At 39.8% G+C, this 14,181-nt stretch overlaps 1 protein-coding gene across 22 annotated transcripts in view; it reads right to left on the bottom strand.

The window, feature by feature from the left end:
* The window catches only part of ANO4 (anoctamin 4), a 413,826-nt gene that overhangs the window by 97,154 nt on the left and 302,491 nt on the right, over positions 1–14,181 (bottom strand). For all 22 annotated transcript variants that reach the window (XR_012420534.1, XM_015431432.4, XM_005571998.5 and 19 more), the window contains one exon: positions 7,085–7,191. Coding sequence is in view for 21 of the 22 variants with exons in the window: in XM_015431432.4 (XP_015286918.3) it covers positions 7,085–7,191 (107 nt within the window). In the remaining variant the exon portion in view is untranslated. The remainder of the gene's footprint in view (positions 1–7,084; positions 7,192–14,181) is intronic.

The following is a 14,181-nucleotide window of genomic DNA, read 5'->3' as shown; positions in this document are numbered from 1 at the left end:
CAGCCATCTTGGCCCCATCCTTCTTTTCATTCTCTTGAAAACATCATTTGGAAAGGGAAGTTTTAATTTTGAAGTCTAGGTTATCCATTTTTTTCTTCTTTTATGAATTGTGCTTTTACTGTCATATTTAAGAAATCCTTGACTAACCCAAGATAACAAAGATTTTCTATTTTCTCCTAAAATTTTTATGGTTTTAAATTTTACACTTTGAACTATAATCCATTTGAGTTAACTTTTGTATATGAGTTTTCCCAAATTCATTTTTTGCACATGGGTTTGAATTGTTTCCGTATCACACGTTGAAAAGTCAATTCTTTACCCATTGAATTGACTTTGACCCTTTGTCTCAAGTCAAAGACTTGACTTTTTGTTCTTTTTCAGAGTTGTTTTGGCTATTCTAGGTCCTTTCACATCCCTATAAATTTTTTAATTCATTTGTCAATTTTCACATATGCACACATAAAACACCCTCCGGGAGTTTGACTGGATTGCACTGAATCTACAGATCAATTTGTTAAGACTGACGTCTTAACAATATTGAGTCTTCTGACTAATAAACATGGTATATCTTTCCATTTATTAGGTCTTCTTAAATTTATCTCAGCAATGTTTTGTAGCTTTCAGTGTACAATTCTTACGTATCTTTTGTTTGATTTATCCTTAAGTATTTAGTATTTCATATTTGGGGGCTAATTATAAGTGACTTGGTTTTTAAAATCTCAATTTCTCACTGTTTGTTGCAGATTGACAGATATACAATTGAGTTTTTATATCAATCTCATTTTTTGCAACCTAGCTACATTCACTTATTAGTTCCTTTTTATAGATTCCATTGTGAGTTTCTTTATAGATGATCATGTCGTCTGATTATAAGGACAGTTTTAACTCTTTTTATATTATTCCACCGGATAGTAAAATGAATACAAGTGGTAAGTGCAAACACACTTGTCCCATTCATTATCTTAGGAGGAAAACATTCCGTCTTTTATCATTAAGTGTAATTTTAACTACAATCATTTCATAGAGGTATTTTATGAGGTTGAGGAAGATAATTTCTATTAGTAGTTTGCTGAGTTTTTATCTGTAATGGATGTTGAACTTTGTGAAATGCTTTTCCCATGTTCATAAATATGATCATATGGTTTTTCTTTTTTAGTTTGCTACTATGGTGAATTATATTGATTGATTTTCATATACTAAGCCAACCTTGTAGTCCAGGATAAATCCTACTTGGTCATGATGTATTATCCTTGTTATACATTGTTAAACTTTACTTGCTAAATTTTCTCTGTTTCCAGGAGGAAAGACTTTTCTGAGTATTCTCCTCATTGCTCTGTGAATTATGAGGTGTTCCAGTCTTGCTGGAAATTCTTTTGGATGATTCTTTCTCTGGCCTTGGGTATTCTCCTGACATGTATGCATTGATCAGCACTTGCTGAATACTTGAGGGAGACCTCTGCAGATCTTCGAGGTTCGAGCTCTGTGCAGTTCTTTGATTTCTGGTACTTCTTTCTGTGAACTCTAGTTGCCTTTGTTTCCCAACTTCTAGCAACAACTTCTCAACTTAGAGTCTTTCAGGTCCTGCCTACATTCTCGCTTTTCATGGTGTTGTCTAGAAACTATGTCAAGATGGTAAGATGGGGCCCAGCAGGGCTCATTTCATTTGTTTTCTGTCTCTCAGAGGTCCTTGTTTTGGGTCGCCCAAATATTTGGTGTCTTGAAAATAGTTGTTTCATACATTTTGTCTGTTTTTTCTTTTGTGATTGTTTCCCATGGGAGAGTAAATCTTGTGCCTGTCGCTCCATCTTGGCCAGAAGTGGAAGTTTAACGTGTTGATCTTTAAAGCTCCTTTCAGATCAGGAATTATGCTACTTCCTAAAATGCACCTCAAAGAAGATGATCATAATGATGTTTCTCAAGTGGCTTGAGAGGAATGCTACCTATGCTTTAGATCCTTACCAGAATCTAGAAGTTTAGCCTAACTGGAAAATGGCACATGCACTGATTCACTTTTCATTGATGGAGGATCAATCAATATGTGGATGATTTTAATCATAGTAACACATTAATATGTTTTAAGATGCTCGACATTAATACTAAATATCCAAGAAAAGCATTTGAAATACAAATATCGCAAGGCCTTATAGTTTGTCTAACATATCAGAGGCCCCAATAAATACCTTTGTAATGAATGATTACATAGAAAGCTTTGATTCTCTGGAGTCTCTATTGAGAATTCCACATATCTCATCAATAACTTTCAAACATCCCAGATATTAGAAAAAATAGGATTCACAGGGACCTAATAAGAGACTCGCATGATAACTTTTTTTTTTTTTTTGAGAGAGTCTCACTCTGTTGCCCAGGCTGGAGTGCAGTGGTACGATCTCGGCTCACTGCAACCTCTGCCTCCAGGGTTCAAGCAATTCTCATGCCTCAGCTTCCCAAGTAGCTGGGATTACAGGTGCATGCTACCAGGCTCAGCTAATTTTTGTATTTTTAGTAGAGATGGAGTTTTACCACATTGGTCAGGCTGATCTCAAACTCCTGACCTCAAGTGATCCACCTGCCTTGGCCTCCCAGAGTGCTGGGATTACAGGCATAAGCCACCGTGCCTGGCCTCGGATGATAACTTTTATAAGTTTATCATAATTTATCAAAGTCCTGCAAAGTGAGAAAGTAGCAATATTTGAAGTATTTTTCACTTTACTAATTTCTCCTCTAAGCACCAAATTCAAAAATATGAATCAATTTCAAGATTTATTGTAGGCACCCATATTGTTAAATAAATCTTTGTTGAGCTATTATACTGCTTTATTTTGAAAGTGGGTTTTACCAGGTTTGATTTTTACAGTTGTAATAAATTCAGAGTGAAGTTGAAAAACTTACATAGTGGCAGTTTACATTCCACTAAAATATCCTTATGAATCATATTTACAAATCAGTATTTTCACATTATTTCGAATCGACGTTGGCTTGTGCAAGATGCCACTTTCAGAAAGAGTTTCAGGCAGAAAATAATACTGGATAAACATTAGTTCCATCAAGAAATTAAAATTTCTTCTAACATGTTGTTTCTTTTATTTACAAAACCAAAGATGACAATGAAATATTGAATCTACAGACCATTTGTAGCTTTACTCCATGTTTTTCAGCATAATGCTTGGTTGTGGGTTAATAACTTACTCTCTGATTGGTTATTTCTAATTAGACATGATTCCAGTTCATCATTACCAATTTTCTTTTATTCTTTCTTTTCCTTTTCTTTGTTGTGGCAGACTCCCACTCTGTTGCCCAGGCTGGAGGGCAGTGGCACAGTCTCAGCTTATTGCAGCCTTGACCTCCCAGGCTCAAGTAATCCCCCATCTCAGTCTCCTGATAGCTGGGACTACAGGTACTCACCACCACACCTGGGTAATTTTTTGTATTTTTTGTAGAGAGGATTATGCTCAGGCTGGTTTCAGACTTTTGGGCTCAAGAAATCCTCCTGCCTCAGCCTCCCAAATTTCTGGGATTCCAGGTGTGAGCCAGTGTGCCTGGCCTATTACCAATTTTCAAAACATGGAGGTCTTTGAATAGAAAACTCCTTATTTCATCAAATGAAAGAAATTTTATAAAGACCCTTTCTGACTAGCAAAATACTACACTTCCTGTGCTTCTTCAGAACATTTAAAAATCACTGTCTCTGTCCTTCTTTTGCTTATAAAAGCAGCACACATTTTGATATGCAAAATTAGGCACAATTTCCATTCAGCATGACTTTATTGAACTCCTACTGTCTGCCAGGCACTGTGCTAGGCAGTGATGATATAAAGATAAATAAGGTAGCTTATTTACAGTTAAGGATCTTATTATCTAGATGAGCAGCATTCAGCTGCAGATTCTCAATACACTAGTGTCTTATAAAGAGTCGTTTTGGGAGGCCAAGGCAGGCGGATCACGAGATCAGGAGTTCAGGATCAGTCTGGCCAACATAGTGAAATCTCGTCTCAACTAAAAATAACAAAAATCAGTCAGGTGTGGTGGCAGGCACCTGTAATCCCAGTTACTCGGGAGGCTAAGGCGGGAGAATCACTTGAACCTGGGAGGCAGAGGTTGCAGTGAGCTGAGATCCCGCCATTGTGCTCCAGCCTGGGTGACAGTGCGAGACTCCATCTCAGAAAAAAAAAAAAGAGTCATGAGGTGTATTGCAAATAATACCATTATTAGTGAAGATGCCATTTGGAGTTATTTGCATTTTATGAAATGATTCAGAACTGCTACTGCAATAATAACTTCACTTTCACTCACTTACTTTCTAGTACGCTTATGGTACAATGTTAACTGAAAAAAGTACGATAAAAAGGATGCATAGCACATCCTAAGTTTGTTTCTAAAAGCTGTATGAATGAATAAGAAATTAAGATAAAAAAGTAACCAAGGTAACATTTAAATTATTCAGTATGCAAATGTTATGAGTGGTTCTCTTTATGTGGTAGATTTTCATAATGTCATTGAATGTAATTCAAGACAACAAAAGAAGAGTTGTATATGACTAACTATCAAACAGACTCCAAAAATAGTTGCCACAGGAATTCAGAAGAGGGAAGAATTCATTCAAGCTGGAATGGTCACGGAAGACTTTACTGAGGGAATGTGTCTCAAGGATGGATGACTAATGCAGAGAAATGGGAATGAGTTTAACTACAATCCATCAAAGTGAAGAAAGACCTAAATCAGGTTCGACTTCACCATACCCCCATACATTGACTCTCACAAAACATAATATTCCATTTGTAATCAGATCTGGACTAGGAAGCTATCTATTTCTCCATGTTATATTTTAACGTATGCAGCTTGGGATCAAAGTAGGCGGGGTTTTTTTTTTTTTGGCACTTTCATTATGCTAGTGACTCACACCGAGCTTGCATTCAGCTCAACTCCCAAATCTGTTCCTCTTATGATGTTGAGCAACATTTCTCCCACACTGTACCAAGGTAGTTGTTTTGCTGAATTTGACTGTAAGACTTTACATTAAAAATTATTTTTTTAATTTTTTAGTTATATTAATGTAATATTCTATGTACTTCCTTTTCTATTCAAACAAATGTATATGAATAAAATAAAAATGTGAAAAAATCTCAATCTCATTAATAACGAAATGCATGTTTAAATAACATTTTCATTGAATTAGTAAATATTTTTTAAAAGATTGAAAGAAAAAGAAAATACACATTAGAAATGGTCAATGCAAAATTATTAAATGTCACCTTGCTGGATTTGGCTGAGTGCCAGCTACTGAGTCTTGTCATTTAATGCAATCTTCTGGTTTCACCCTACCTGAAAGCTTGATGAACAGGTCATCTGGGCTATGCACCAGATATTAACTTATTTCCCCTCAGCTCCAAATGCAACTTCATTGCCTGCTTTGCAATAACGGAGCTGGACTTTGTAACTATTTCTCCTTTGTCAGCTGATTCAACGTTAAGCTTTGCTAGCAAAAGGCACTGGGAGGGACACTGGAGGAGGAAGGGGTTTCTCTTCCTGATACCAGTATGATACCTCAGCAGGCTTCTGCAGCACATACTTCTATAGTGCCCAGCTCCTGCAGTGTGTGGTGGCTGGAAACACATGGTACTCCCCAAAGGCAGATTTTCAGTATCCTCTCAGGAGGCTTCACAGAGTAGTGCTGCTGATGTAGCAACTCCCAAAGAATGACTTCCCTGGAGCCACTCCAGGCAGCTTCCCCTAGTACTCCAGAGGGCAGATTTCTAGAGCCCCCAGCAAACTGCACTGCCATGGCTGTACCTCTTCCAGCAGGATGTGCAGCTTAGCACTGTAGGAAGGATTCTTCTCAGGGGTGGTAGCTGCTCCTAATATCTGCTACTTCTCTATTCTTTAGAGTTATTCTTACCCTTGACTAGCCAACCCTCCATTACTCGAATCCCCTGTCATAGTTAATTACTTATATAAAACTTTCTCTGTTCAATTTACTTGTGCTTTTATCTCCTGATTAGGCCCTGACTGATATAGGTCATTATTAAAACTATTGATAAAAAACTTGCTAGAAAAAGAGATAAGAACAAAGCCACCCAACCCTTCCTGATATATAATAATCTGTTTAATAAGGCAGGAAATGTGTAATATAATATGGACACATTCTCATAAAAATGCCTAAAATATATATGGTGGAGGCTATTTAATGGAGAAGATGACTGAAGAAGCTGCTTATGTGGGACAGCTCATCTCCGTGCTTACAGATCTCTCTGCATGGAACACCCTACCCCTCCATCTTCCCACACTGGTTTCCCAGCATTCAGGTCTCAGTTCAAATTTCAGCTTCTCAGAGATGCTTGCCCTCATCATCAAATCTCAGCCTGAACTAACTCCTACCTTTTACCAGCCTATTTCTGTATCATCATCCAGTTTAATTTCTTTTTCTTTCTTTTTTTTTTTTTTTTTTGAGACAGAGTCTCGCTCTGTGCCCCAGGCTGGAGTGCAGTGGCGCAATCTTGGCTCATTGCACGCTCCGCCTCCTGGGTTCACGCCATTCTCCTGCCTCAGCCTCCTGAGTAACTGGGACTACAGGTGCCCGCCACCGTGCCCGGCTACTTTTTTGTATTTTTAATAGAGACGGGGTTTCACTGTGGTCTCGATCTCCTGACCTTGTGATCCACCCGCCTCGGCCTCCCAAAGTGCTGGGATTACAGGCGTGAGCCACCGCGCCCGGCCCAGTTTAATTTCTTTATGTTAGTTATTGTATTTACTTATTTGTTTATTGTCTGCTTTTAATTTCTTGAACACAAGCTCCAGAACAGAATTATGCTTATCTCCCCAAAATCTAGTTCAGTGCCTGGCACACAACATTTTCTAAAATGAGAGAATTTCTCCATGATCTTAGACAAATGAGACGACATGCTATTTAAAGAAGATATTTAAGGATGCGATGAAGATTTTACACTGTGAATTATTCATCAAAGGATTAGTTAGGGGTTTTATAAGTGACAAGCATTGCTAGAATTGATACAAGCTTAATAAAACCAAGGGAAGAAGTCTGTAATTCCCAAATGCCAAATGTAGTTTGTTATACTAATATACTACTTACCAATCTTATTTTTTCCTTCTTCATATTTTATTCTTTGTAAAATGTGATGCACGATTCTACTTCTTGTGGCATTGTTGAAGAACGTTTCTTTGTTGTGTATGATGAAGCTGCACACATATATTAAAAACACAAGTGGAGAATTAATTGGAGGTGATGGATCTAATTTTTGTTATAATTTGGTGTTGCTCAGATGCAGATGTCTTCAATCAGTCATAGACAGGGTGTGTCTGGAACAGCCTGAGGGAGCCAGAGATCACACCAGGAGAGTAGGCTCACAGGTATGAGTAGTTTTGGTTTTCAGCATCAACATCATTCACGTCAGGAAGGAGCTGGAGCTAAACAAAATTAAGAAACCTAAAAACAAACTAATAGCAAGTCTAGGTCTTATATCTTGTTTTTTCTCAGTAAGGTCATTATATAAATTCAACTAAAAATTCATTTTGTTTTTCTCTCCTCTTCCCTTCTACCTTAGCCTCTCCCATGGCATAATCAATGGATTTTCAGAAATTTTAAGATATAAAACTGGCTTGGGTGGTGGATATAGGAGTTAGGTAATGAGCTGTGGTCTGGCTCACAGGTGAGGTGAGAGGCCAGTCTCTGGAAATCATTTCTATCCTTACCTTTTCCATGTTCTTTCGTGAATGGGATCTCTCCTCTAAAGCACACACTTAAGATTGATTTGTCTCCCAGCAACTGCCCCAGCCAGTCTACTTTGTCAAGGGTGCATGTGCAGGTATGTGTGTGTATGTGTGTGTGTACAAACACACATAAACACACAGCTTTCCAGTAGGTGCTTGTACCCTACTAAGAGGTTTTCTAGGTAGCAGAGCTTCCAGAGCTACATAATCCAGCATGAAATTGCCATGTCTCCTCTTGTTAGGATTGCAAAAAATGGTAGAGTATTAGAGACACTGTATCTATGACTCCTTCATAAATTATAAAGTTTATCAACTCAGCAAACTCCTTGGGTACTTCCTAAAAGCTGGACATCATGCAAAGGCATATAAATGTAGGCATTATCCCCAACATTCAGCTCAGAAGTCACCTCCTCCAAAAAGTCTCCCTACCCCTCCAACTGCACTTCTGTCCCCAAAAGCATTCAGTTACTCCTTCCTTTGTGCTATTCTTTATTTTGCAAGCACATCAATTTACTGATCATTCTATATTGTATTTTATTTGTTTTCATTTGTTCATCAAATGTTTACTGAGGACACTCCCTTAAGGTACTAATTACACAATGGTCAACAAAACAAATAAAACCCTTGTCCTTGAGAAGGTTGCAGTCTAGTGGGGAAGTGAGAGCATCAAGGAAATGAATATGAGTGTATGGCAGAGAAAGGCAAGGTCAACCTCCTTCTGCATGCCTTTCCTACCATGTAAGACCATGAGCTCACTCAGGACAAAAGGCTGAATCATAACTTTTGTAGCCCGGGGATCCAGTGAGTGGCTGGTACACAGGTATGTGAGGGTCATGGTAATTTATGATGGGGAATTTGCTATTAAATGTTTTTCTTCAAGGAGATGAATTCTCAGGAGTTGTTCAAATAATGAGAGGAAGAGAAAAAATTGGCCTCGAGAAAGACTGGTCCAAGCATGGGGTTTGGTTTGGAAACAGGGCTGGAAATGTGACTTTGGGATAACAGATAAAGAAGAGAAAGGCCAGGGAATATAGAGACAAAAAGTAAATCATGAGAACTGATTTATTGAAGTATTTTTCTTTCACTTTTACTTCTCTTGGATTCTCTTACCGAATACTGCTCTTGGAGAAAGGTAATTTGACTTGGTGGATGAGCGATAAACGCTGTGTGGGTAAATGAGGATGCTGCAGCATTTATCTGATATTTATCTCTCAGGTTTTCTGAAAACATTTTATAGCATAAAGAGGAAGAGGAGAAAAGCAAGAGTCTCATTGAATGTGTTTCTTTGTATTTTATCCTCCTCTGCTTTTTCACCTGATTTGAGACAGGCCATTACATTTTAATACCAAGTAAAGATGTCATAAAGAAATAGACAACAAATAAAAAAGCCCATTTTGACTCACAATTCTAGATGACAACTGAAAGCTGATAAGCACAACTATGCTTGACAAGAAAATTCAAGGCCAAAAGCCCATGTTCCTCCTCCATTAAATGGTTTTCTGCTTCCTTCTCTTTTTATAGCATCACATTACATTTTCTGAGCACATGTAACAGTTCTCTACAATAAGCACCACAGACAAGCTTCAAATTTTTGTTTTTCTTTTCCTTACATCTAAGCTGTACCTGGAACCTGGAGGTTCTGTAGAGGAATAAACACACAGGGCACGTGCCACACACTATTCTAAACAGTCTCAATACATGAACTCATTCAATCCCTATTTCAACCCATAAGGGAAGTACTTATTAGCCACATTTCACAGGTGAAGAATCAGAGAGGTTAAGTGATGCACCCAACGTCACCGAGCTAAATAGGGGCCAAGCCAGCATTTGAACTCAGGCAGTATGGCTCCAAAGGCTGACCCTGTGGCCACTCTGCTTGCTTGCCTGCCTCTGTTTGCCAGCTACTTCCTGAGGCCTGGAGGCTGGGTTTCCTGGAGGTCAGCTGAGAGTTTCTCTGTCCAGATTGCTCTTGTTTCCATGTTTTTATTCATTTGTTTCTAAATCTCAGCTCAGACTATATCTTCCCCAGAGGCTCTGGCTTGACTTCCATGCCCTCGCTCTGAAATGCAGTGTGGTGCTTGATATGGTTTGGCTGTGTCCCCACACCCATCTTGAATCGTAGTTCCCATAATCCCCATGTGTCATGGGAGGGATCCGGTGGGAGGTAATTGAATCATGGGGGCAGGTTTTTCCAGTGCTGTTCTCGTGATAGTGAGTAAGTCTCATGAGATCTGATGGTGTTATAAAGGCAGTTCCCCTGTACATGATCTCTCTTGCCTGCCACCATGGTGCCTTTGCTCCTCCTTCATCTTCCACCATGATTGTGAAGCCTCTGCAGCCACGTGGAACTGTGAGTCCATTAAACTTCCTTTCCTTTATAAATTACCCAGTCTTGAGTGTGCCTTTATTAGCAGCGTGAGAACAACTAATGTGATGCAATAAAAATAGAAGGAAGCAAAGAACCACTGGTGGAGGAGGAGGGACTTTTAGCTCTGGGTACGCTCAACATCATCTCTGATTTATCTCAATACTCTGAAGTCAGACAGACCTCAGCATATACTCCAGTAGTGCCACCTATGATGTGGTTTTAGGGCTATCCCTCAACTTTTCTGGGTCTTGGTTTCCTCATCTGTGAAATGGGGATAACACTGTAATCACCTTCACAGGGCTACTGTAGTAGTGAGATGACAAGTAGTGCCGAGCCCACTGACTGGCATTGAAGATGTTCTCAGAATTAGCTGTCATAATTGCTGTAGTTTCTATTACATTCTATGAAAGCTGTCTGCCCACATGGCCCACTTCCTTGGATGAGCTTCTTGAGGGCAGAAACTGGCCGTGCACATCTCTGCATTTCCAGCACAGGTAAAGGGCTTAGCACATGAGAAACATTTAAAGTTGGATCAGATGAGCTGACCATCTGAAGAACACTAGCTAACGCTGGCAACTGGTATAGTTTGGATGTTTGTCCCCTCCAAAACTAATTTTGAAATGGAATCCCCAGTGTTAGAGGTGGGGTCTGGTGGGAGGTGTTTGATTCATGGGGGTGGATCTCTCATGAATGTCTTGGTGTCACCCCCATGGCAATGAGTGATTCTCACTCTGGTAGTTTATGTAAGAGCTGGTTGTTTAAAAGAGTGTGGCTCCCCACTTCCCCTCTGCCCCACCTTGCCCTTGTTCCCACTCTTGCCATCTGACACGCTTGCTCCCTCTTCACCTTCCATCACGATTGGAAGCTTCCTAAGTTCTCACCAAGAGCAGATTCTGGTGCTATGCTTCCTGTACAGGCTTATATAACTATGGCCAAAATAGACCTCCCTTCTTTATAAACTACCCAGTCTCAGGTATTCCTTTATAGCAATGCAAATGGCCTGACACAGGGGCTATAAGACTATATCTCATCTTCTTATAACCTTGGTCTCTGCTCTTGCTCTTGCCATGTCTTCTAGCTATCAGCTGAACTACCACCTTCACACTGCATATCCAAGGATCTTCCTGTGGGGTGTGGAGCACTTTCATTTTGTGGGTCACTCTCAAACTGGAGGATTATGAGAAGGAACAGTGACGATTTCCCATATCATGGTTCTCACACTTAGCCACAGCTTTCTCCAAATGAAGTCTCTCTCTCATACACACACATATCCCCCACCCCCTCATGTACACCATGTAAGCTAAGCAGCTCTGGCAAATACGAGACGTGGGGTTCAATCTCTGAGCAGGACTTCATATTAGCTTGGAAACTCATATCCACTCCCATGCATTGCTGGGGGGATAGCAAACATACAAACTCTTTACGGCCATTTGGTCAGGTCTGTCAAAACTACGTATATATCTTCACTACATACCATCTAATCTAGGGATTCCTTTTTTTTAGAAATGTGTTCTACAAATATACTTACCCATGTGCAAAGTGACAGATGTACAACAATGTTCATTATGGCATGGGTTATAATGGCAAAAGCCTGGAAATAACCTAAATAATTAATCAGTGGGGGATAGGATAAGAAAATTATGGTGCAACTCTACAGTGGAATATTCTGCACCTGTAAATAGATTAAGGGCCCTTGGTGTAAATCTAAAAAAAAATCTCTAAGACAGGACAGGGAGAAAAGGTTCAAAACAGTCACACAGCTATTTGTGTCAGAGGAAAATGTGCACATGTTAGGAAGTACATGCAAATGAATATGTTGATAGACATATTTGCTTGTGCATGCACAGAATGACCATGGGAGGACATATACACCTCGGGAAACATTGGTTGCCTCTGGGGAAAACTGGGTGGCTGAATAGGCAGGAGGGAAACTTCATTGTACATACTTAGGAAATTTTTCCCATGTGTAAGTACTATTACACATTAAAAAAAATGCAATTTTTGGCTGGGTGCAGTAGCTTATGCCTGCAATCCCAGCACTTTGGGAGGCAAATGCAAGAGGACTGCTTGAAGCCAGAAGTTCAAGACCAGGGCAACATAGTAAGACATCATCTCTACAAAAAAAAAAAAAAAAAAAAAAAAATTAGCTGGGTGTGGTGGTGTGAACCTGTAGTCCCAGCTCCTCAGGAGGCTGATGCAGGGCAATCCCTTAGACCCAGGAGTTAGAGAGCAAAGTGAGCCATGAACACAACACTCCAGCCTGGGTGACAGAGTGAGCCTCTTAAAAAACATTTGAAATATTTTTAAAAAGAAAAATTAAAAGGAAAGCACACTTCTGTTCTAGGTTTGCTCTCACGTTCCCCCTGAAATTCGGTGAGGAGGGGAATAAACTGCTGAAAGGGTGTAGCATCAACTCTGTGATCAAGGCCTATATCCACACATCTCCTTATCCTGCTACTTTGAAAGGCTAATGTAATTTGCCCAAAGACACACAACCAGCAAGTGTCAAGGAGGAATTCAGAAACCATCTGTTTTGCTCCAGATCTTCTCCTGTGTTTGTGAAGGGAACTTCAAAGGGCCCAGGTCGGCCTGCATGCATGTGTGTGTGAAGGGCTTTCTGCATGCCTCCATCGCGCCCTGTGAGGAAGACCTTGCTGGCCTGCTCATGAAGTAATGGGCAGACCAGGGCCTGAACCTCCCACTGACTCCCCGCTAAGCTCAACCTTTCTGCTTTCTGGGGTAGTGAGCAACCTCGTTTTCACCCAGGGTGGTGGAAGATAGAGGTCCCAATATCCCTTTTGCTAGGAAGGGAGAAATGAGAAACAAATAGGCCGTGCAATTGGGTTTTAGCTACAGACCTCCTGGAGTTTATGTGCTCTCTGATTGATAGGTTCTTCCTGTGGCAAACTGTCCACAGTAACGTTGTAAACTGCTGTGATACGCTGGGTCATTTAACAAGTAAATATTATGTTTGTTCTGTGCAAAGCAATATGTATTGAGGGTGTGTATAATATGGACATGGGTGTTATATATTTAAATATTTTGAGAGGGGAATGCAAAGGTGAAAAAAACCTAGTTTCCCTCCTCAGAGGAACCTATACTCTTAACAGACAACATGAGAAACATGCAAATATTCAAGGGTGTGAGCTGGGGAAAGGTGCTCATTAATGCTGGATCTAAAATCAGCTTATTATAAAATATGCTAATTTTAAAGTAGGTAACTTTCTTTTTTTCCTAAACTTTCCCCTTAGATCACAGCTTTGAGGATAAGACTACACTTTCTTCACAAATTAATATAACTGAAGGGAACTTTAGATTAATCTAGACTCCAGCACTGTTTAATAGAAATTTCTGAGATCATGAAAATGTTCTTTATCTGTGCTATCCAATATGACACTCATATAGCTATTGAGCACTTGAACTGTGACTAGTAAAAGTAAGAAAGTGAATTTTAACTTAGTTTAATTTTAATTGATTAAAAATTAAATTTAAATGGCTACTTGTAGCTGGTGGACACTATATGAACAGCACAGATAAACAACGGCCTAAGTCAGGGGCGACACTTTGAGGATGTGGCACACCCACTGCCTCCAGAATGGTATCTTTACCCTGCCTCTCCCCTCGATTACAATAAGCAGGAGAGTAGAGGAGGGTGAGCAGTGCCCTACAGGACTATGTGTAGGTTGCCAGAAGACCTGGTTCAAGCCCTGCTCTTCCACTTTAGCTGTGTGCCCTTGGGGAATCCATTGAATGTCTATGTGTCAGGAAATGAGGGTCACCATGTCTTAGTTGCCCAAGGACAGGGTTAGTCACAAAGCGAGACTATAAAGTATTGAGGTGGGTCATAAAGCCTTGCTGGTAAATAACTGAACTCCCACATTCAACTGCCTGTTTGACATCTTGCTTGATGTCTAAGAAAAATCTCAAACCAAATATCTCCAAAACAGCACTTTTGATCCAGACTCTTATAAAGGAAAAACCTGTTCTTCCCCTAGGCTTTTCTATATTAAAAAAGGGCACTGCTGGGTCAAATGGTAGTTATGTTTTAAATGCTTGGAGGAGTCGCCAAACTGTTTTATACAATGGCTGAA

Source organism: Macaca fascicularis, chromosome 11 (assembly GCF_037993035.2).
Source record: "Macaca fascicularis isolate 582-1 chromosome 11, T2T-MFA8v1.1".
Taxonomy (NCBI): Eukaryota; Metazoa; Chordata; class Mammalia; order Primates; family Cercopithecidae; genus Macaca; species Macaca fascicularis.
This window is presented reverse-complemented; position numbering and strand designations above follow the sequence as displayed.